This window comes from Hypanus sabinus, chromosome 5 (assembly GCF_030144855.1).
Source record: "Hypanus sabinus isolate sHypSab1 chromosome 5, sHypSab1.hap1, whole genome shotgun sequence".
NCBI classification, from domain to species: domain Eukaryota; kingdom Metazoa; phylum Chordata; class Chondrichthyes; order Myliobatiformes; family Dasyatidae; genus Hypanus; species Hypanus sabinus.
In genome coordinates, this window is record NC_082710.1 from 167,962,829 (window position 1) to 167,989,119 (window position 26,291).

A 26,291-nucleotide genomic window follows, 5' to 3' on the forward strand; every position below is an offset into this window, starting at 1 on the left:
TTTTATTCCAGGTTACTTCCTTGGAGTATTTGACACACTTCTGTCAACTCTTGCCAATTTTTATCGCTGCATCATTTAAGCTATCCTGTCTGGATGCATAATGGCTCGGTATGGCAACTACTCCGCAGAGAGTTGCGAACACACCTTAGCACATCACAGAAATCAGCCATCCCTCCATGGACTCTGTCTCTACTCCCAACTGCCTCAGTAAAGCAGCCAACGTAATCAAAGCCCCCACCCACCCCGGACGTTCTCTCTTCTACCCTCTTCCATCGGGCAGAAGGTACTGAAGACTGAAAACACAAACCGCCAGGCTCAGGGACAGCTTCTACACTACTTTTGTCAGACTCCTGACTGCCTTCATTGTACCCTTGGCTTTACAATCCATCTCATTATGATCTTGCATTTAACACACACAAAATGCTGGAGGAACTCAGCAGGCCAGGCAGCATCTATGGAAAAAAATGCAGTCAACAGACCTTGCCCAAAATGTTAAGTGTACTCTTTTCCGTAGATGCTGCCTGGCCTGCTGAGATCCTCCAGCATTTTGTGTGTGTTGCTCGTATTTCCAGCAACAACAGATTTTCTCTTGTTTGTGATCTTGCATTGTTTTGTTTACCTGTAAAGCACTTTCTCAGTGACTTTTGCATTCCTATTCTGCATTGTTACTGTTTTACCTTTTTCTTCCTGAATGCACTGTGTAAGGATTTGATCCGTGTGAACAGTATGCAGGACAAGCTTTTCACTGCATCTTCGTACATACGATTCTAACGAACCAATGCCAGTCCCACGAGTGTACACAGAGAGAATGTTCACACCCACAGTGAAAACCCATCAGTGTATCACAGTTGCCAAGGCTTCCAACGGAAAATAAAAGGGGCATTTTAACCCAAAGATTGGTGAGAATGTGAAGCTCACTCCCACCTTATTGCGCTGAACAGAACATGGGGGTGGGGTGGGGGGGTTTTAAGGAGCTTCTGACCAAGGCAGAAGATGGAGAGGAGATAGGGAGCCGTGCTGATAAAATTAGCTGAAGGAATATATAGGCTAGCAGTCGCTGTTTGGGCCAATTGGCCTGTTTCTAAGGGGGATCTCAAATACCACAGAGGATGTTTTCATCAGGAGAAGAGTTCATGATCAAGAGGAGGGCACGGTCTCAGAATATAGGGGCATCCCTTCAGACTGAGGTGGGGAGATGGAGATTTCTTCAGCCAGAAGGTGGTGAAGCTGTGGAAGCCAAGTCACTGGGCATGTTCATAAGGACCATAGAAATACGAGCAGAATAAAGCCATTCAGCACATCGAGTCTGCTCTTTTTCCTCTAACCCCCCCACTCCTGCCTTCTCCCCATAACATTTCACACACTTACTGATCAGGAACCTATCAACTTCCATTTTAAATATACCAAATGACTTGGCCTCCACAGATGTCTATGCGAATGAATTCCACAGATTCATCAGCCTTTGGCTAAAGAAATTCCTCTACATCTCTGTTATAAAGACACCTTCTTTTGTTCCGAGGCTGTGCCCTCTGGTTCAAGACTTCCCCACTATAGAAAGCATCCTCTCCCTGTCCTCTCTATTCAGGCATTTCGGTTTAAGGAAGAGACTGATAGGTTCAAGGGTTGGAGTGAGATGGCAGGAGAATAGGTTGAGAAAAATAATCAGACATGATTGAATGGTGGAATTGACTCAATGGGCTGAATTGGCCTCATCCTGCTTCTGTATCTTATTCTGAATGGTGAAATGGGCTTTGATGGCCTCCCATTGCTTGTTCTGTTGTACCTTTTGATATGGGGAGAGATGAATAGGCCGCGCTTGTTTACTTGGATGATAAACCTGACCTTGGCCCTGTACCCCTTCCTCCTCTCCAGCTCTCATACGGCTCCAGCTCGCCAGCTCTCTCCAACCGCCAGCGGTTCCCCACTTTCTTCCGAACCCACCCCTCGGCCACCCTCCACAATCCCACCCGTGTCAAGCTCTTCAAACGGTGGGGCTGGACCAAGATCGCCACCATCCAGCAGACTACAGAGGTCTTCACGTCGGTGAGGAATGTGGCAAGGGAGTGGGAGGCATTAGCAGAGGGAGGGTGTGTCCGTGATGGGGGCGATGAGGGTAGTGGGGAGAGTGCGAGAGAGTAGGAAAGGGATGAGAAAGTTGGAGAGGGTGGGTTTTTAGTGGGGCATGTGGAGGCTGTGTCCAGAATGGAGAGAGTGAGGCGGGGAGTATGAAGGGCGTGTACAGGATAGGGGTGCAACAGGGGAGAGTGAGGGCAGTGGGGAGCGTAAGTCGGGGATGGGGCAGGTGTGAATTGTGGACAGTGGGGAGGATTAGGGGTGGGGAAGAGTGAGAAAGGTGGGTGTACCAGGGTGGGGAGGGTGGAGGGGGTGAAACCAGAGTTGGGAAATGTACCAGGTGGAGAGGGTGAACTGCACTGGAAGGTGGGAGGACGGTGTACCTGGGAGTTGTGCCAGTGTATGTGGAGGAAGCAGCTGGCATGGGCATTGCTATGGAAAAACATGCCCTCCTGTCTGTCAGTCTTTCTGCCCTCACATTGGACAGTAAGATCTGGCAAAGCAGTGAATGCCAGCCAATCCCCTGACCTTGCCCTTGCCTCTGACCCCACCCTCCCTTGCTGTGATGTCCCCAGCCGCAGGTCGGGCACTGGGTTTGCTCCCTCCCACTGGAGATCTGGGGTTTATCCCCACAGCTGATTCGGTCGGGAGCTCAGTATCCAGCCACACACACCTGCAGTCATTGATCTTCTTTCCCTTACCCACCTCGCCCCACCCCCCCAACCAGACTCTGGACGACCTGGAGCAGCGGGTGAAGGAGGCTGGGATTGAGATCAGTGTCCGGCAGAGCTTCCTGACGGATCCGGGCGTGGCAGTGAAAAACCTCAAGGTAACCTCACCTTCCTCTTCACCGTGCCCCGCGTCCTCGGATGGGACCTGACACAGACACACCAGCGCCATAAATGGGCTCACTCACTCTCTTCTACCCCCTGCCAGTGCAGGACCCGACACAGACATGCCTGAACTGTATGCACTGGTTGGGTTAAATTATTCCTCTTTACCCCATGTCCTGAACAAGACCTGGCACAGACACACCTAGGCTGTACTGAACCAGTTGGACAGGACCTGGCACAGACACACCTGGGCTGTACTGTACCAGTCGGACAGGACCTGGCACAGTCACACCTGGGCTGTACTGAACCAGTTGGACAGGACCTGGCACAGACACACCTGGGCTGTACTGTACCAGTTGGACAGGACCTGGCACAGACACACCTGGGCAGTACTGAACCAGTTGGACAGGACCTGGCACAGACACACCTGAGCTGTACTGTACCAGTTGGACAGGACCTGGCACAGACACACGTGGGCTGTACTGTACCAGTTGGACAGGACCTGGCACAGACACACCTGGGCTGTACTGAACCAGTTGGACAGGACCTGGCATAGACACACCTGGGCTGTACTGTACCAGTTGAACAGGACCTGGCACAGACACACTTGGGCTGTACTGAACCAGTTGGACAGGACCTGGCACAGACACACCTGGGCTGTACTGTACCAGTTGGACAGGACCTGGCACAGACACACCTGAGCTGTACTGTACCAGTTGGACAGGACCTGGCACAGACACACCTGGGCTGTACTGTACCAGTTGGACAGGACCTGGCACAGACACACTTGGGCTGTACTGAACCAGTTGAACAGGACCTGGCACAGACACACCTGAACTGTACTGTACCAGTTGGACAGGACCTGGCACAGACACACCTGAGCTGTACTGTACCAGTTGGACAGGACCTGGCACAGACACACCTGGGCTGTACTGAACCAGTTGAACAGGACCTGGCACAGACACACCTGAGCTGTACTGAACCAGTTGGACAGGACCTGGCACAGACACACGTGGGCTGTACTGTACCAGTTGGACAGGACCTGGCACAGACACACCTGGGCTGTACTGTACCAGTTGGACAAGACCTGGCACAGACACACCTGGGCTGTACTGTACCAGTTGGACAGGACCTGGCACAGACACACCTGGTCTGTACTGTACCAGTTGAACAGGACCTGGCACAGACACACCTGGGCTGTACTGAACCAGTTGGACAGGACCTGGCACAGACACACCTGGGCTGTACTGTACCAGTTGAACAGGACCTGGCACAGACACACCTGGGCTGTACTGTACCAGTTGGACAGGACCTGGCACAGACACACCTGGGCTGTACTGTACCAGTTGGACAGGACCTGGCACAGACACACCTGGGCTGTACTGAACCAGTTGGACAGGACCTGGCACAGACACACCTGGGCTGTACTGAACCAGTTGGACAGGACCTGGCACAGACACACCTGGTCTGTACTGTACCAGTTGGACAGGACCTGGCATAGACACACCTGGGCTGTACTGTACCAGTTGGACAGGACCTGGCACAGACACACCTAGGCTGTACTGAACCAGTTGGACAGGACCTGGCACAGACACACGTGGGCAGTACTGAACCAGTTGGACAGGACCTGGCACAGACACACCTGGGCTGTACTGTACCAGTTGAACAGGACCTGGCACAGACACACCTGGGCTGTACTGTACCAGTTGGACAGGACCTGGCACAGACACACGTGGGCTGTACTGTACCAGTTGGACAGGACCTGGCACAGACACACCTGGGCTGTACTGTACCAGTTGGACAGGACCTGGCACAGACACACCTGGTCTGTACTGTACCAGTTGGACAGGACCTGGCACAGACACACCTGAGCTGTACTGAACCAGTTGGACAGGACCTGGCACAGACACACGTGGGCTGTACTGTACCAGTTGGACAGGACCTGGCACAGACACACCTGGGCTGTACTGTACCAGTTGGACAGGACCTGGCACAGACACACCTGGGCTGTACTGTACCAGTTGGACAGGACCTGGCACAGACACACCTGGTCTGTACTGTACCAGTTGAACAGGACCTGGCACAGACACACCTGGGCTGTACTGAACCAGTTGGACAGGACCTGGCACAGACACACCTGGGCTGTACTGTACCAGTTGAACAGGACCTGGCACAGACACACCTGGGCTGTACTGTACCAGTTGGACAGGACCTGGCACAGACACACGTGGGCAGTACTGAACCAGTTGGACAGGACCTGGCACAGACACACCTGGGCTGTACTGTACCAGTTGAACAGGACCTGGCACAGACACACCTGGGCTGTACTGTACCAGTTGGACAGGACCTGGCACAGACACACGTGGGCTGTACTGTACCAGTTGGACAGGACCTGGCACAGACACACCTGGGCTGTACTGTACCAGTTGGACAGGACCTGGCACAGACACACCTGGTCTGTACTGTACCAGTTGGACAGGACCTGGCACAGACACACCTGGTCTGTACTGAACCAGTTGGACAGGACCTGGCACAGACACACCTGGTCTGTACTGTACCAGTTGGACAGGACCTGGCACAGACACACCTGGTCTTTACTGAACCAGTTGGACAGGACCTGGCACAGACACACCTAGGCTGTACTGAACCAGTTGGACAGGACCTGGCACAGACACACCTGGTCTGTACTGTACCAGTTGGACAGGACCTGGCACAGACACACCTGGGCTGTACTGAACCAGTTGGACAGGACCTGGCACAGACACACCTGGGCTGTACTGAACCAGTTGGACAGGACCTGGAACAGACACACCTGAGCTGTACTGAACCAGTTGAACAGGACCTGGCACAGACACACCTGAGCTGCACTGTACCAGTTGGACAGGACCTGGCACAGACACACCTGGGCTGTACTGAACCAGTTGGACAGGACCTGGCACAGACACACCTGGGCTGTACTGTACCAGTTGGACAGGACCTGGCACAGACACACCTGGGCTGTACTGTACCAGTTGGACAGGACCTGGCACAGACACACCTGGGCTGTACTGTACCAGTTGAACAGGACCTGGCACAGACACACGTGGGCTGTACTGTACCAGTTGGACAGGACCTGGCACAGACACAGGTGGGCTGTACTGTACCAGTTGGACAGGACCTGGCACAGACACACCTGAGCTGTACTGTACCAGTTGAACAGGACCTGGCACAGACACACGTGGGCTGTACTGTACCAGTTGGACAGGACCTGGCACAGACACACCTGGGCTGTACTGTACCAGTTGGACAGGACCTGGCACAGACACACCTGGGCTGTACTGTACCAGTTGGACAGGACCTGGCACAGACACACGTGGGCTGTACTGTACCAGTTGGACAGGACCTGGCACAGACACACCTGGTCTGTACTGAACCAGTTGGACAGGACCTGGCACAGACACACCTGGTCTGTACTGTACCAGTTGGACAGGACCTGGCACAGACACACCTGGTCTGTACTGAACCAGTTGGACAGGACCTGGCACAGACACACCTAGGCTGTACTGAACCAGTTGGACAGGACCTGGCACAGACACACCTGGTCTGTACTGTACCAGTTGGACAGGACCTGGCACAGACACACCTGAGCTGTACTGAACCAGTTGGACAGGACCTGGCACAGACACACCTGGGCTGTACTGTACCAGTCGGACAGGACCTGGCACAGTCACACCTGGGCTGTACTGAACCAGTTGGACAGGACCTGGCACAGACACACCTGGGCTGTACTGTACCAGTTGGACAGGACCTGGCACAGACACACCTGGGCAGTACTGAACCAGTTGGACAGGACCTGGCACAGACACACCTGAGCTGTACTGTACCAGTTGGACAGGACCTGGCACAGACACACGTGGGCTGTACTGTACCAGTTGGACAGGACCTGGCACAGACACACCTGGTCTGTACTGTACCAGTTGAACAGGACCTGGCACAGACACACCTGGGCTGTACTGAACCAGTTGGACAGGACCTGGCACAGACACACCTGGGCTGTACTGTACCAGTTGAACAGGACCTGGCACAGACACACCTGGGCTGTACTGTACCAGTTGGACAGGACCTGGCACAGACACACCTGGGCTGTACTGTACCAGTTGGACAGGACCTGGCACAGACACACCTGGGCTGTACTGAACCAGTTGGACAGGACCTGGCACAGACACACCTGGGCTGTACTGAACCAGTTGGACAGGACCTGGCACAGACACACCTGGTCTGTACTGTACCAGTTGGACAGGACCTGGCATAGACACACCTGGGCTGTACTGTACCAGTTGGACAGGACCTGGCACAGACACACCTAGGCTGTACTGAACCAGTTGGACAGGACCTGGCACAGACACACGTGGGCAGTACTGAACCAGTTGGACAGGACCTGGCACAGACACACCTGGGCTGTACTGTACCAGTTGGACAGGACCTGGCACAGACACACCTGGGCTGTACTGTACCAGTTGGACAGGACCTGGCACAGACACACGTGGGCTGTACTGTACCAGTTGGACAGGACCTGGCACAGACACACCTGGTCTGTACTGTACCAGTTGAACAGGACTTGGCACAGACACACTTGGGCTGTACTGAACCAGTTGAACAGGACCTGGCACAGACACACCTGGGCTGTACTGAACCAGTTGAACAGGACCTGGCACAGACACACCTGGGCTGTACTGAACCAGTTGGACTGGACCTGGCATAGACACACCTGGTCTGTACTGTACCAGTTGGACAGAACCTGGCATAGACACACCTGGTCTGTACTGTACCAGTTGAACAGGACCTGGCACAGACACACCTGGGCTGTACTGAACCAGTTGGACAGGACCTGGCATAGACATACCTGGTCTGTACTGTACCAGTTGGACAGTACCTGGCATAGACACACCTGGTCTGTACTGTACCAGTTGGACAGAACCTGGCATAGACACACCTGGTCTGTACTGTACCAGTTGAACAGGACCTGGCACAGACACACCTGGGCTGTACTGTACCAGTTGAACAGGACCTGGCACAGACACACCTGGGCTGTACTGAACCAGTTGAACAGGACCTGGCACAGACACACCTGAGCTGTACTGAACCAGTTGGACAAGACCTGGCACAGACACACCCGGGCTGTACTGTACCAGTTGGACAGGACCTGGCACAGACACACCTGGTCTGTACTGTACCAGTTGGACAGGACCTGGCACAGACACACCTGAGCTGTACTGAACCAGTTGGACAGGACCTGGCACAGACACACTTGGGCTGTACTGAACCAGTTGGACAGGACCTGGCACAGACACACCTGGGCTATACTGTACCAGTTGGACAGGACCTGGCACAGACACACCTGGGCTGTACTGTACCAGTTGAACAGGACCTGGCACAGACACACCTGGGCTGTACTGTACCAGTTGGACAGGACCTGGCACAGACACACCTGAGCTGTACTGTACCAGTTGGACAGGACCTGGCATAGACACACCTGGTCTGTACTGTACCAGTTGGACAGGACCTGGCACAGACACACCTAGGCTGTACTGTACCAGTTGGACAGGACCTGGCACAGACACACCTGGTCTGTACTGTACCAGTTGGACAGGACCTGGCACAGACACACTTGGGCTGTACTGTACCAGTTGGACAGGACCTGGCACAGACACACCTGGTCTGTACTGTACCAGTTGGACAGGACCTGGCACAGACACACCTGAGCTGTACTGAACCAGTTGGACAGGACCTGGCACAGACACACTTGGGCTGTACTGAACCAGTTGGACAGGACCTGGCACAGACACACCTGGGCTGTACTGAACCAGTTGGACTGGACCTGGCATAGACACACCTGGTCTGTACTGTACCAGTTGGACAGAACCTGGCATAGACACACCTGGTCTGTACTGTACCAGTTGAACAGGACCTGGCACAGACACACCTGGGCTGTACTGAACCAGTTGGACAGGACCTGGCATAGACATACCTGGTCTGTACTGTACCAGTTGGACAGTACCTGGCATAGACACACCTGGTCTGTACTGTACCAGTTGGACAGAACCTGGCATAGACACACCTGGTCTGTACTGTACCAGTTGGACAGAACCTGGCATAAACACACCTGGTCTGTACTGTACCAGTTGAACAGGACCTGGCACAGACACACCTGGGCTGTACTGTACCAGTTGAACAGGACCTGGCACAGACACACCTGGGCTGTACTGAACCAGTTGAACAGGACCTGGCACAGACACACCTGAGCTGTACTGAACCAGTTGGACAAGACCTGGCACAGACACACCCGGGCTGTACTGTACCAGTTGGACAGGACCTGGCACAGACACACCTGAGCTGTACTGAACCAGTTGGACAGGACCTGGCACAGACACACCTGGGCTGTACTGAACCAGTTGGACAGGACCTGGCACAGACACACCTGGGCTGTACTGAACCAGTTGGACAGGACCTGGCACAGACACACCTGGTCTGTACTGTACCAGTTGGACAGGACCTGGCACAGACACACCTGAGCTGTACTGAACCAGTTGGACAGGACCTGGCACAGACACACTTGGGCTGTACTGAACCAGTTGGACAGGACCTGGCACAGACACACCTGGGCTATACTGTACCAGTTGGACAGGACCTGGCACAGACACACCTGGGCTGTACTGTACCAGTTGAACAGGACCTGGCACAGACACACCTGGGCTGTACTGTACCAGTTGGACAGGACCTGGCACAGACACACCTGAGCTGTACTGTACCAGTTGGACAGGACCTGGCATAGACACACCTGGTCTGTACTGTACCAGTTGGACAGGACCTGGCACAGACACACCTAGGCTGTACTGTACCAGTTGGACAGGACCTGGCACAGACACACCTGGTCTGTACTGTACCAGTTGGACAGGACCTGGCACAGACACACTTGGGCTGTACTGTACCAGTTGAACAGGACCTGGCACAGACACACCTGGTCTGTACTGTACCAGTTGGACAGGACCTGGCACAGACACACCTGAGCTGTACTGAACCAGTTGGACAGGACCTGGCACAGACACACTTGGGCTGTACTGAACCAGTTGGACAGGACCTGGCACAGACACACCTGGGCTATACTGTACCAGTTGGACAGGACCTGGCACAGACACACCTGAGCTGTTCTGAACCAGTTGAACAGGACCTGGCACAGACACACCTGAGCTGTACTGAACCAGTTGTACAGGACCTGGCACAGACACACCTGAGCTGTACTGTACCAGTTGGACAGGACCTGGCACAGACACACCTAGGCTGTACTGAACCAGTTGGACAGGACCTGGCACAGACACACCTGGGCTGTACTGAACCAGTTGGACAGGACCTGGAACAGACACACCTGAGCTGTACTGAACCAGTTGAACAGGACCTGGCACAGACACACCTGGGCTGTACTGTACCAGTTGGACAGGACCTGGCACAGACACACTTGGGCTGTACTGAACCAGTTGAACAGGACCTGGCACAGACACACCTGGGCTGTACTGTACCAGTTGGACAGGACCTGGCATAGACACACCTGGTCTGTACTGTACCAGTTGAACAGGACTTGGCACAGACACACTTGGGCTGTACTGAACCAGTTGAACAGGACCTGGCACAGACACACCTGGGCTGTACTGAACCAGTTGAACAGGACCTGGCACAGACACACCTGGGCTGTACTGAACCAGTTGGACTGGACCTGGCATAGACACACCTGGTCTGTACTGAACCAGTTGGACAGGACCTGGCACAGACACACCTGGTCTGTACTGAACCAGTTGGACAGGACCTGGCACAGACACACCTAGGCTGTACTGTACCAGTTGGACAGAACCTGGCACAGACACACCTGAGCTGTACTGAACCAGTTGGACAGGACCTGGCACAGACACACCTAGGCTGTACTGTACCAGTTGGACAGAACCTGGCATAGACACACCTGGTCTGTACTGTACCAGTTGAACAGGACCTGGCACAGACACACCTGGGCTGTACTGAACCAGTTGGACAGGACCTGGCATAGACATACCTGGTCTGTACTGTACCAGTTGGACAGTACCTGGCATAGACACACCTGGTCTGTACTGTACCAGTAGGACAGAACCTGGCATAGACACACCTGGTCTGTCCTGTACCAGTTGGACAGAACCTGGCATAGACACACCTGGTCTGTACTGTACCAGTTGAACAGGACCTGGCACAGACACACCTGGGCTGTACTGTACCAGTTGAACAGGACCTGGCACAGACACACCTGGGCTGTACTGAACCAGTTGAACAGGACCTGGCACAGACACACCTGAGCTGTACTGAACCAGTTGGACAAGACCTGGCACAGACACACCCGGGCTGTACTGTACCAGTTGGACAGGACCTGGCACAGACACACCTGGTCTGTACTGTACCAGTTGGACAGGACCTGGCACAGACACACCTGAGCTGTACTGAACCAGTTGGACAGGACCTGGCACAGACACACTTGGGCTGTACTGAACCAGTTGGACAGGACCTGGCACAGACACACCTGGGCTATACTGTACCAGTTGGACAGGACCTGGCACAGACACACCTGGGCTGTACTGTACCAGTTGAACAGGACCTGGCACAGACACACCTGGGCTGTACTGTACCAGTTGGACAGGACCTGGCACAGACACACCTGAGCTGTACTGTACCAGTTGGACAGGACCTGGCATAGACACACCTGGTCTGTACTGTACCAGTTGGACAGGACCTGGCACAGACACACCTAGGCTGTACTGTACCAGTTGGACAGGACCTGGCACAGACACACCTGGTCTGTACTGTACCAGTTGGACAGGACCTGGCATAGACACACCTGGGCTGTACTGTACCAGTTGGACAGGACCTGGCACAGACACACTTGGGCTGTACTGTACCAGTTGGACAGGACCTGGCACAGACACACCTGGGCTGTACTGAACCAGTTGAACAGGACCTGGCACAGACACACCTGAGCTGTACTGAACCAGTTGGACAAGACCTGGCACAGACACACCCGGGCTGTACTGTACCAGTTGGTCAGGACCTGGCACAGACACACCTGGTCTGTACTGTACCAGTTGGACAGGACCTGGCACAGACACACCTGAGCTGTACTGAACCAGTTGGACAGGACCTGGCACAGACACACTTGGGCTGTACTGAACCAGTTGGACAGGACCTGGCACAGACACACCTGGGCTATACTGTACCAGTTGGACAGGACCTGGCACAGACACACCTGGGCTGTACTGTACCAGTTGAACAGGACCTGGCACAGACACACCTGGGCTGTACTGTACCAGTTGGACAGGACCTGGCACAGACACACCTGAGCTGTACTGTACCAGTTGGACAGGACCTGGCATAGACACACCTGGTCTGTACTGTACCAGTTGGACAGGACCTGGCACAGACACACCTAGGCTGTACTGTACCAGTTGGACAGGACCTGGCACAGACACACCTGGTCTGTACTGTACCAGTTGGACAGGACCTGGCACAGACACACTTGGGCTGTACTGTACCAGTTGGACAGGACCTGGCACAGACACACCTGGTCTGTACTGAACCAGTTGGACAGGACCTGGCACAGACACACCTGAGCTGTACTGAACCAGTTGGACAGGACCTGGCACAGACACACTTGGGCTGTACTGAACCAGTTGGACAGGACCTGGCACAGACACACCTGGGCTATACTGTACCAGTTGGACAGGACCTGGCACAGACACACCTGAGCTGTTCTGAACCAGTTGAACAGGACCTGGCACAGACACACCTGAGCTGTACTGAACCAGTTGTACAGGACCTGGCACAGACACACCTGAGCTGTACTGTACCAGTTGGACAGGACCTGGCACAGACACACCTAGGCTGTACTGAACCAGTTGGACAGGACCTGGCACAGACACACCTGGGCTGTACTGAACCAGTTGGACAGGACCTGGAACAGACACACCTGAGCTGTACTGAACCAGTTGAACAGGACCTGGCACAGACACACCTGGGCTGTACTGTACCAGTTGGACAGGACCTGGCACAGACACACTTGGGCTGTACTGAACCAGTTGAACAGGACCTGGCACAGACACACCTGGGCTGTACTGTACCAGTTGGACAGGACCTGGCATAGACACACCTGGTCTGTACTGTACCAGTTGAACAGGACTTGGCACAGACACACTTGGGCTGTACTGAACCAGTTGAACAGGACCTGGCACAGACACACCTGGGCTGTACTGAACCAGTTGAACAGGACCTGGCACAGACACACCTGGGCTGTACTGAACCAGTTGGACTGGACCTGGCATAGACACACCTGGTCTGTACTGTACCAGTTGGACAGAACCTGGCATAGACACACCTGGTCTGTACTGTACCAGTTGAACAGGACCTGGCACAGACACACCTGGGCTGTACTGAACCAGTTGGACAGGACCTGGCATAGACATACCTGGTCTGTACTGTACCAGTTGGACAGTACCTGGCATAGACACACCTGGTCTGTACTGTACCAGTAGGACAGAACCTGGCATAGACACACCTGGTCTGTACTGTACCAGTTGGACAGAACCTGGCATAGACACACCTGGTCTGTACTGTACCAGTTGAACAGGACCTGGCACAGACACACCTGGGCTGTACTGTACCAGTTGAACAGGACCTGGCACAGACACACCTGGGCTGTACTGAACCAGTTGAACAGGACCTGGCACAGACACACCTGAGCTGTACTGAACCAGTTGGACAAGACCTGGCACAGACACACCCGGGCTGTACTGTACCAGTTGGACAGGACCTGGCACAGACACACCTGGTCTGTACTGTACCAGTTGGACAGGACCTGGCACAGACACACCTGAGCTGTACTGAACCAGTTGGACAGGACCTGGCACAGACACACTTGGGCTGTACTGAACCAGTTGGACAGGACCTGGCACAGACACACCTGGGCTATACTGTACCAGTTGGACAGGACCTGGCACAGACACACCTGGGCTGTACTGTACCAGTTGAACAGGACCTGGCACAGACACACCTGGGCTGTACTGTACCAGTTGGACAGGACCTGGCACAGACACACCTGAGCTGTACTGTACCAGTTGGACAGGACCTGGCATAGACACACCTGGTCTGTACTGTACCAGTTGGACAGGACCTGGCACAGACACACCTAGGCTGTACTGTACCAGTTGGACAGGACCTGGCACAGACACACCCGGGCTGTACTGTACCAGTTGGACAGGACCTGGCACAGACACACCTGGTCTGTACTGTACCAGTTGGACAGGACCTGGCACAGACACACCTGAGCTGTACTGAACCAGTTGGACAGGACCTGGCACAGACACACTTGGGCTGTACTGAACCAGTTGGACAGGACCTGGCACAGACACACCTGGGCTATACTGTACCAGTTGGACAGGACCTGGCACAGACACACCTGAGCTGTTCTGAACCAGTTGAACAGGACCTGGCACAGACACACCTGAGCTGTACTGAACCAGTTGTACAGGACCTGGCACAGACACACCTGAGCTGTACTGTACCAGTTGGACAGGACCTGGCACAGACACACCTAGGCTGTACTGAACCAGTTGAACAGGACCTGGCACAGACACACCTGAGCTGTACTGTACCAGTTGGACAGGACCTGGCACAGACACACTTGGGCTGTACTGAACCAGTTGAACAGGACCTGGCACAGACACACCTGAGCTGTACTGTACCAGTTGGACAGGACCTGGCACAGACACACCTGGGCTGTACTGTACCAGTTGGACAGGACCTGGCACAGACACACTTGGGCTGTACTGAACCAGTTGAACAGGACCTGGCACAGACACACCTGAGCTGTACTGTACCAGTTGGACAGATCCTGGCACAGACACACTTGGGCTGTACTGAACCAGTTGAACAGGACCTGGCACAGACACACCTGAGCTGTACTGTACCAGTTGGACAGGACCTGGCACAGACACACCTAGGCTGTACTGAACCAGTTGAACAGGACCTGGCACAGACACACCTAGGCTGTACTGAACCAGTTGAACAGGACCTGGCACAGACACACCTGAGCTGTACTGTACCAGTTGGACAGGACCTGGCACAGACACACCTGGGCTGTACTGAACCAGTTGGACAGGACCTGGCACAGACACATGTGGCTGTACTTTACCACTTGGGGTAAATCACTCCCTTTACCCCCTGAGTTCTGGGCCGGACCTGACACAGACACACGTGGCTGTTCTTCGAGGAACACACACAAAATGCTGGAGGAACTGAGCAGTCCAGGCAGCATGTAGGAAAAGGGTACAGTCAACGTTTCGAGCTACCATCTGGGGTAATTTAATCGTGTTTACCCCCTGCATGCTCTACAAGATCTGATACACATGCACAGTGGCCTTACTGTACCAGGTGGGGTGTGGGACTTCAGGCTTCTGTGTCTCCCGCTTGATGGTAGCAGAGAGAAATGGCATGGCTCTCTCATGGTGGGGATCTTTGATGGTAGGTGCTACCTTCTTGAACCAGCACTTCGTATAGAGGTTAGTACACTCAAAAGGAGATTAAGGAAACCCGCAGAAAATGTGAAGGGAACTCAGCAAGTTAGGCAGCATCTATGGAGGGGAATAAACAGTTGACATTTCAGGCCAAGACCCCTCATTACATTTACCTGGCTCATATCTGATGAAGGGTCCGATCCAAAACAATAGTTGTTTATTCCATCCATCGATGCTGCCTGACCTGCTGAGCTCCCCCAGCATTTTGTGTGTGTTGCTCAAGATTTCCAGCATCTGCAAACTCTCTTGTGTTTATGATTAAGGAACTGAGACTGAGTGAAGTCCAAGTGATACCAACCCTGATGGCATGAACAACGATTTCTTTAACCACTTAACCTCTGTTCCCTCCTCGACCCCTGCCTTTTGTTTTTCCCCATTCTGGTGACCCCTCTTACCCCCTCACTTCTCCTCCTTTGCCCTGATGTCCAGCATATCCACCATCCACTCCTCCCCGTTTCTGGTTCCCCTGCTCTTTCTCTTTATTTCACTGTTCTCTCCTATCAAATTCCTTCTCCTGCAGCTCTTTATCTCTTTCACTTATACCCTCCAAGCCTCTCACATCACCCCCCCCCCACCCACCCGGTCTCACCTCTCACCTGCCAGCTTGGCTCCCCTCCCTCCTGCTCCCCACCTTTACATTCTGGCTTCTGCTCCTCTTCCTCCTGTCCCGATGAAGGGTTTCAGCCAAAATATTGACTGTTTACTCCCCTCCACAGATGCTGCCTGACCTGTGGTTCCTCCAATGTTTCGTGTGTGTTGCCCTAGATTTCCAGCATCTGCAGAATCTCTTGTGCGTGCGAATGGTATGAGTGTTGTACTGTGAATGAGTGTACTAGCTGACAGGAAACCTTTCCTCTCTTTGTCATGCAGAGACAAGATGCTAGGATCATTGTTGGATTATTCTACGAAACCGAGGCAAGGAAAGTCTTCTGTGAGGTACGTGATCCTTGGGCTGAGGGAGGTTACATCACTGTAACGCCTGTCTCATCCCTTCTGCCCTGGAGACAAGTGAGGTATGGAAGAGAAGTCAATAGACTCACTCAGGTTAATTGTTCTTCTGGTTTCCAGCTCTTTGTTAGAGAGCACTACAGCATGGAAGGAGACCCTTTGGCCCATTTAGCCTATGTCGGACTGTTATTTTGCTGACTCCCTGGATCACAGCCCTCCACACGTACTTATCCAAACTTCCTCCCATCCACGTACTTATCCAAACTTCTCTGAAATGTTGAAGTCAAACCTGCATCCACCACTTCTGCTGGTAGCTCATTCTACACTCTCACCACCCTCTGAGTGAAGAAGTTCCCCGTCAGGTTCCTTTTAAATATTTCACTTTTCGCACTTAACCCATGACTTCTAGTTCTAGCCTCGCCCACCCTCAATGGAAAAAGCCTGCTTACATTTACCCTGTTTATGCCCCCCTTAACTTTGTATATCTCTATCAAATGTCCCCTCATTCTCCAATGCTCCTGGGAATAAAGTCTTAGCGTATTCAACCTTTTCCCATACCTCAGGTGCTCGACAAACCAGCCACATCTTTGTAAATTTTCTCTGTACTCTTTTAATCGTTCTTGTATGTGGTGAGCAGAACTGCTTGCCGTACTCTTCAATTTTGCCTCACCAGGTCTTATAAAGATTCAACATAGCATCCCAACTCCTGCACACAATACTCTGATTTATGAAGGCCAGTGAGCCAGAAGTACTCTTTATGGCCTATCCGCCTGTGACACCACTTTCAAGGAATTATGATCTGTATTTCCAGGTCCCTCTGTTCCATCATATTCCTTAGTGTCCTACCATTCTCTGTGTACGTCCTACCCTGATTTGTTCTCTGTTTGCATTAAATTCCATCTGCCACAAGTCACATGTATCAGTATTGCAATGGAATGAAGGGAATTACAGAGGCATGAGAGAGGAGCTTGCCTGGGTGGATTGGAGGAGGATACTGGCAGGGATGACGGCAGAACAGAGATGTCTGTGATTTTTGGGAATCGTTCACAAGGCACAGGATAGATATGTCCCACAGCGGAAGAAGTTCTCAAATGGCAGGGGTAGGCAACCATGGCTGACAAAGGAAGTTAAGGACGGCATAAAAGCCAAGGAAAGGGTATATAAAGTAACAAAAGTGTGTGGGAAGCTGGATGATTAGGAAGCTTCTAAAATCCAATAAAACTAGCCAAAGACATAAAGCAGTTATATAAAAAGTAAAAGGGAGGGAGGTGAAAGTTGATATTGGACCACTGGTAAATGATGCTGGTGAGGTAGTAATGGGGGACAAAGAAATGGCAGATGAACTTAATGAGTACTTTGCATCTGTCTTCACTAGCATTGTGCTAGAGTGTCAGGGAGCAGGAGTGAGTGTCATTGCTATTACAAAGGAAAAAGTGCGGGGCAAGCTCAAAGGTCTTAAGGTGGGTAAGTCACCTGGACCAAATTGACTATATCCCAGAGTCTTGAGAGATGTTGCTGAAGAGATAATGGATGCATTGGTCATGATCTTTCAAGAGCCACTTGATTCTGGCATGGTCCCAGGTGACTGGGAGATTGCAAATGTCACTCCACTCTTTAAGAAGGGAGGAAGGCAAAAGAAAGGAAACTATAGGCCAGTCAGCCTAACCTCAGTGGCTGGGATGTTTTGAGGTATTTAGAGATTAACTGTAAAATAATAGTTTCTGTAAAGGGAAACCTTGCCTGACAAATCTGTTGGAGTTCTTCAAGGAAGTAACAAGCAGGGTGGGCAAAGGAGAGGCAGTGGATGTCATTTTCTTGTATTTTCAGAAGGCATTTGATCAGGTGCCACATTAGGCTGATTAGGCTGCCTAACAAGATAAAATCTATGGTGTTACAGGGAAGATGCTGGCATGGATAGCTGAATGTCTGACAGGCAGGAGGCAGCAAGTGGGAAGAAAGGGGGCCTTTTCTGGTTTGCTGCCAGTGACTAGTGGGGTTCCCCAGGGATCAGTATTGGGACCACTCCTTTTCACATTGTTTGTCAATAATTTAGATAATGGAATTGATGGCTTTGTGGCAAAATTTGCAGATTATATGAAGATAGGTTGGGAGTAGGTAATGCTGAGGAAGCAATGTGATTGTAGCAGGAATTAGATAAATTGGAAGAATGGGCAAAAAAGTGGCAGATGGAATACAGTGTTGGGAAATGAATGATAATGCGTTTTGGTAAAAGGAACAATAGTGAAGACTATTATCTAAATGAGGAGAAGGTTCAAGCATCAGAGGTGCAGAGAGACTTAGGAGTCCACATGCAAGACTCCCAGAAGGTTAATTTACAGGTTGAGACTGTGGTAAAGAAGGCAAATGCAATATTGGCATTTATTTCAAAGGGAATAGAATATAAAAACATGGAGATAATGCCGAGCCTTTATAAGACCCTAGTCAGTCCACACTTTGAGTTTTGTCAACTGTTTTGGGCCCCATATCTCAGAAGGGATGTGTTGTCATTGGAGAGAGTCCAGAGGAGGTTAATGAGGATGACTCTGGAAACGAATGGGGTTAACATATGAGGAGAGTTTGGCTGTTTTGGGCCTGTAGTGACTGGAATTTAGAAGAATGAGTGGGGATCTCATTGAAACCTACCGAATGTTGAAAGGACTAGATAAGATGGATGTGGAGAGGATGGTGAGGGTATCCAGAACTAGAGGGCACAATCTCAAAATTGAGGGGCAACCTTTTCGAACAGATGTAAGGACGATTTTTTTTTTAGCCAAAGAGTAATGTATCTGTGGAATGCTGTGCCACAGACTGTGGTGGGTATATTTAAGGTGGAAGTTGATTATTTTCTGATTGGTCAGGGCATCAAAGGATATGGCGAGAAGGCAGGTATATGGGGTTGAGTGGGATCTGGGATCAGCCATGATTGAATGGTGGAGCAGACTCGATGGGCTGAATGGTCTAATTCTGCTCCTATGTCTTATGGTCCTAGATAGATAGATAGATACTTTATTCATCCCCAAGGGGAAATTCAACATTTTTCCGTGTCCCATACATTTATATAACCATATAACAATCATAGCACGGAAACAGGGCATCTTGGCCCTCCTAGTCCGTGCCGAACCCTTAATCTCACCTAGTCCCACCTACCCGCACTCAGCCCATAACCCTCCACTCCTTTCCTGTCCATATACCTATCCAATTTTACCTTAAATGACACAACTGAACTAGCCTCTACTACTTCTACAGGAAGCTCATTGCACACAGCTATCACTCTTTGAGTAAAGAAATACCCCCTCGTGTTTCCCTTAAACTTCTGCCCCCTAACTCTCAAATCATGTACTCTAGTTTGAATCTCCCCTACTCTCAATGGAAACAGCCTGTTCACGTCAACTCTGTCTATCCCTCTCAAAATTTTAAATACCTCGATCAAATCCCCCTTCAACCTTCTACGCTCCAATGAATAGAGACCTAACTTGTTCAACCTTTCTCTGTAACTTAATTGCTGAAACCCAGGTAACATCCTAGTAAATCGTCTCTGCACTCTCTCTAATTTATTGATATCTTTCCTATAATTCGGTGACCAGAACTGCACACAATATTCCAAATTTGGCCTTACCAATGCCTTGTACAACTTTAGCATTACATCCCAACTTCTGTACTCAATGCTTTGATTTATAAAGGCCAGCGTTCCAAAAGCCCTCTTCACCACCCTATCTACATGAGACTCCACTTTCAGGGAACTATGCACAGTTATTCCTAGATCTCTCTGTTCCTCTGCATTCCTCAATGCCCTACCATTTACTCTGTATGTTCTATTTGGATTATTCCTGCCAAAATGTAGAACCTCACACTTCTCAGCATTAAACTCCATCTGCCAACATTCAGCCCATTCTTCTAACCGGCATAAATCTCCCTGCAAGCTTTGAAAATCCACCTCATTATCCACACACAACACCTCCTACCTTAGTATCATCGGCATACTTACTAATCCAATTTACCACCCCATCATCCAGATCATTTATGTATATTACAAACAACATTGGGCCCAAAACAGATCCCTGAGGCACCCCGCTAGTCACCGGCCTCCATCCCGATAAACAATTATCCACCACTACTCTCTGGCATCTCCCATCTAGCCACTGTTGAATCCATTTTATTACTCCAGCATTAATACCTAACAACTGAACCTTCTTAACTAACCTTCCATGTGGAACTTTGTCAAAGGCTTTGCTGAAGTCCATATAGACTACATCCACTGCCTTACCCTCGTCAACATTCCTCGTAACTTCTTCAAAAAATTCAATAAGGTCAAACATGACCTTCCACGCACAAATCCATGCTGGCTACTTCTAATCAGATCCCGTCTATCCAGATAATTATAAATACTATCTCTAAGAATACTTTCCATTAATTTACCCACCACTGATGTCAAACTGACAGGTCTATAATTGCTAGGCTTCCTTCTAGAACCCTTTTTAAACAATGGAACCACGTGAGCAATATGCCAATCCTCCGGCACAATCCCCGTTTCTAATGACATATTAAAGATCTCCGTCAGAGCTCCTGCTATTTCTACACAAACTTCCCTCAAGGTCCTGGGGAATATACTGTCAGGACCCGGAGATTTATCCACTTTTAAATTTCTTAAAAGCGCCAGTACCTCCACCTCTTTAATTGTCATAGGTTCCATAACTTCCTTACTTGTTTCCCACACCTTAGACAATTCAATATCCTTCTCCTTAGTGAATACCGAAGAGAAGAAATCATTCAAAATCTCTCCCATCTCCTTCGGTTCCACACATAGCTGACCACTCTGATTCTCTAAGGGGCCAATTTAATCCCTCACTATCCTCTTGCTTTTAATATAACTGTAGAAACCTTTCGGATTTACTTTCACCTTATTTGCCAAACCAACCTCGTATCTTCTTTTAGCTTTTCTAATCTCTTTCTTAAGATTCCTTTTACATTCTTTATATTCCTCGAGCAATTCCTTTACTCCATGCTGCCTATATCTATTGTAGACATCCCTCTTTTTCTGAACCAAATTTCTAATATCCTTTGAAAACCATGGTACTCTCAAACCTTTAACCTTTCCTTTCACCCTAACAGGAACATAAAGATTCTGTACCCTCATAATTTCACCCTTAAATGACCTCCATTTCTCTATTACATCCTTCCCATAAAACAACTTGACCCAATCCACTCTCCCTAAATCCCTTCGCATCCCCTCAAAGTTAGCCTTTCTCCAATCAAAAATCTCAACTCTAGGTCCTGTCCTGTCTTTCTCCATAATTATATTGAAGCTAATGCTATTGTGATCACTGGACCCGAAGTGCTCCCCAACACATACATCTGTCAGCTGACCTATCGCATTCCCTAACAGGAGATCCAACACTGCCCCATCTCTAGTTGGTACTTCTATGTATTGTTGCAAAAAACTATCCTGCACACATTTCACAAACTCTAAACCATCCAGCCCTTTTACAGAATGAGCTTCCCAGTCTACGTGTGGAAAATTAAAATCTCCCACAATCACCACCTTGTGTTTACTACAAATATCTGCTATCTCCTTACACATTTGCTCTTCCAACTCACATGCCCCATTAGGTGGCCTATAATACACTCCTATCAGTGTTACTGCACCTTTCCCATTCTTCAATTCCACCCAAATGGCCTCCCTAGAGGAGCTCTCTAATCTATCCTTCCAAAGCACCGCCATAAGATTTTCTCGGACAAGCAATGCAACACCTCCTCCTCTGGCCCCTCCTACTCTATCACACCTGAAGCAACTAAATCCAGGAATATTTAGTTGCCAATCACACCCTTCCTGCAACCATGTTTCACTAATAGCTACAACATCATAATTCCAGGTATCAATCCACGCTTTAAGCTCATCCACCTTTCTTACAATGCTCCTAGCATTAAAATAGATACATTTAAGGTACTCTCCATCTCCTCCTCTCTTTCCATCCCTAACAATGCATTCAAATTTATTATCCTTTTCTTTCTTCTCCCCTACATCTTCAGGCTGAGTGCATCCCTTCTCCATCACCTGCCTTTCCTCCGTCACACACTGTCTATTTACTTGCTCCACTGGTGAACTAACCTCCTCTCCCATAGTCTCCTCAAATAGTCTCCCGCCCCCCCCATCTTACTAGTTTAAAGTCCGCCCTGTAGCCCTAGCAAACCTCCCCGCTAGGATATTGGTCCCCCCACGATTCAAGTGTAACCCGTCCTTCTTGAACAGGTCACTCCTGCCCCAGAAGAGGTCCCAATGATCCAGAAACTTGAATCCCTGCCCCCTGCTCCAATCCCACAGCCACGCATTCATCCTCCACCTAATTTTATTCCTACTCTCACTGTCGCGTGGCACACGCAGTAATCCCGAGATTACTACCTTTGCGGTCCTTCTTCTTAACTGCCTTCCTAACTCCCTATACTCTCGTTTCAGGACCTCTTCCCCTTTCCTTCCTATGTCATTGGTACCTACATGTACCACGACCTCTGGCTCTTCACCCTCCCACATCAGGATATCTTGGACGCGATTAGAAACGTCCCGAACCCTGGCACCAGGGAGGCAAATTACCATCTGGGACTCCCGGTCACCTCCACAGAAATGCCTGTCTGAGCCCCTGACTATTGAGTCCCCTATTACTATGGACCTCTTTCTTCTAACCCTCCCTTCTGAGCTACAGGGCCGTCCTCTGTGCCGGAGGCTCGGCCACTGTCACTCCCACCAGGTAGGCTGTCCCCCCCAACAGTACTCAAACATGAGTACTTATTGTCAAGGGGTACAGCCACTGGGGTACTCTCTAGTACCTGCCTCTTCCCCTTCCTGACTGTAACCCACCTATCTGCCTCCCGTGGTCCCGGAGTGACCACCTGGCTGTAACTCCTCTCTATCACCTCCTCACTCTCCCTGACCAGGCGAAGGTCATCGAGCTGCAGCTCCAGTTCCCTAACTCGGTCCCTCAGGAGCTGCAGTTCGGCGCACCCGGCGCAGATGTGGACGTCCGGGAGGCTCGGAGACTCCAGGATCTCCCACATCCGACACCGAGAACAACAAGCTGCCCTCACACTCATACCTCCCAAATAACTGAAAATACAAGAACTAAAAGATAAGCCTACTGTGCCCTCTTCCGCCTGAGCCCTCTGAGCCCAAGCCCTACATTCTGCGCCGGGCTCACTCCGCTGCCCGCAAACGAAGCTGCCCGCTTCTTAAGGCGGCGTTCTTTATTATTGCTACTTATTGTAGCAAAACTAATTACATACAGTATTTAACTCAGTATAAATATGATATGCATCTAAAATCACCCTCCCAAAAAGCATTAATAAATAGCTTTTAAAAAGTTCTTAAATAGTTTAGTGCATTGAGTGGTAATTTAAGCTCAGTCCTAACCCTGGCACTTTAAGATGTCTTGCCCCTGGTGGTTGAATTGTCGAGCCGAATGGCGTTGGGGAGTAATGATCTCTTCATCCTGTCTGAGGAGCATTGCATTGACAGCAACCTGCCGCTGAAGCTGCTTCTCTGTCTCTGGATGGTGCTGTGCAGAGGACGTTCAGGGTTTTCCATGATTGACCGTAGCCTACTCAGCACCCTCCGCTCTGCCACCGATGTCATACTCTCCAATTCTGTGCCCACGACAGAGCCCGCCTTCCTCACCAGCTTATTAAGACGTGAGGCGACCCTCTTCTTAATGCTGCCTCCCCAGCACGCCACCACAAAGAAGAGGGCGCTCTCCACAACTGACCGATAGAACATCTTCAGCATCTCACTACAAACATTGAATGACGCCAGCCTTCTGAGGAAGTACAGTCGACTCTGTGCTTTCCTGCACAGGGCATCTGTGTTGGCAGTCCAGTCTATCTTCTCGTCTAACTGCACTCCCAGATACTTGTAGGTCTTAACCTGCTCCACACATTCTCCATTAATGATCACTGGCTCCATATGAGGCCTAGGTCTCCTAAAGTCCACCACCATCTCCTTGGTCTAGGTGATATTGAGACGCAGGTAGTTTGAGTTGCACCATATCACAAAGTCCTGTATCAGTTTCCTATACTCTTCCTCCTGACCATTCCTGACACACCCCACTATGGCCGTGTCATCAGCGAACTTCTGCACGTGGCAGGACTCCGAGTTGTATTGGAAGTCTGATGTGTACAGGGTGAACAGGACCGGAGAGAGCACAGTCCCCTGCGGCGCTCCTGTGCTGCTGACCACCGTGTCAGACCTACAGTCTCCCAACCGCACATACTGAGGTCTGTCTGTCAAGTAGTCTGTTATCCAAGCCACCATGTGTGAGTCTATGTGTGAATAGTGTGGTCTTATGCCACTTCTCATTTTCCCAGATGGTCCAGATACCGCTGAAAGCTGTGATAGCTTTCCAAAGATGCTGAACAAAACTCCAATGTGTATTCAACCCAACAACAGTTCCTCCAGCTTTTTAAGTGTTGCTCCTTATCCTCAGCTGCCCTCCCCACTGCACCCTGCTACCGCCACTCAACTGGTGCCTGTACTCCCTCTCCCTCAGGTGTTCAAAGAGAAGCTGTACGGTAAGAAGTATGTCTGGTTCCTCATCGGCTGGTACGCCGACAATTGGTTCAAGATCCAGGACAACAACATCAACTGCACGGTGCAGAACATGACGGAGGCAGTGGAGGGCCACCTCACCACCGAGATCCTCATGGTGAATCCCACCAACAGCAGGGGCATATCCAAAATGGTGAGCACACAGAGCGGGGCTCTGACAGAGGAAGAGGAGGTTCATGAGAATGATTCTGGGAAGCTTATGAGGAGCATTTGATTGGTCTGGGCTTGTAATCACTGGAGCTTAGAAGAAAGAGGGGGATCTCACGCAAACCGATCAGATATTGAAAGGCCTGGATAGAGTGGATGTGGAGAGGATATTCACGTGTGGAGGGGTTATCATACGAGGAACATCTGATGGCTCTGGGTCTGTACTCACTGGAATTCAGAAGGATTGGGGGGGGATCTCATTGAAACCTTTCGAATGTTGAAAGGCCTAGACAGAGGAGATGTGGAAAGGATGTTTCCCATGGTGGGAGAGTCTAGGACAAGAGGACACAGCCTCTGGATAGAGGGGCGCCCTTTCAAAACAGAGATGCTGAGAAATTTCTTTAACCAAAGGGTGGTGAATTTGTAAAATTTGTTGCCACATGCATGTGTTGGCCAGGTTTTTGGGTGTATTTAAGGCAGAGATTGATAGGTTCTTGATTAGACATGGCATCAAAGTTACGGGGAGAAGGCTGGGAACTGGGGTTGAGGAGGAGATAGAATAAAGGATCAGCCGTGATTGAATGGTAGAGCAGACTCGATGGGCCAGATGGCCAAATTCTGCTCCTATGTCTTATGGTCTTTTGGTTTTATGATATTTCCCATAGTAGGGGAGTCTAGGATCAGAGGGCACAGGTTCAGAATACAACAGAGATGAGGAGGAATTTCATTAGCAAGAAGGGTGCTGTACCTATGGAATTCACTGCTGCAGATGACTGTGGAGACAGATCACTGGGTATATTCTTGATTAGTATTGATCAATTAATATAGATACTCTTGATCAAAGATTCTGGAGAGAAGACAGAAGAATGGGATTGACAAGTCATGGTTGAATGGTGGAGCAAACTCAATGGGCTGAATGGCCTAATTCTGCTTCTCTGTTTTATGGTCAAAGGTGAGACTCCAAGCTAATTCCTGGGTGGAGAGAGTTGTCCCGTCAAGAGAGGCTAGACATGTTGGTTCGGTAGAGTGTAATAGAGTGAGAAGGGTCGCCTTATACAAAGAACGAAGGTGCAAAATGATTTGATA

General features: G+C 50.7%; 1 protein-coding gene across 1 annotated transcript in view; it reads left to right on the plus strand.

Annotated features, from left to right (window-relative positions):
- gabbr1b (gamma-aminobutyric acid (GABA) B receptor, 1b) overlaps positions 1-26,291 on the plus strand; it is a 322,306-nt gene that overhangs the window by 235,012 nt on the left and 61,003 nt on the right. The window contains exons 8-11 of the mRNA XM_059969200.1: positions 1,873-2,043; positions 2,801-2,902; positions 16,391-16,456; positions 25,000-25,191. Coding sequence (XP_059825183.1) covers positions 1,873-2,043; positions 2,801-2,902; positions 16,391-16,456; positions 25,000-25,191 — 531 coding nt within the window. The remainder of the gene's footprint in view (positions 1-1,872; positions 2,044-2,800; positions 2,903-16,390; positions 16,457-24,999; positions 25,192-26,291) is intronic.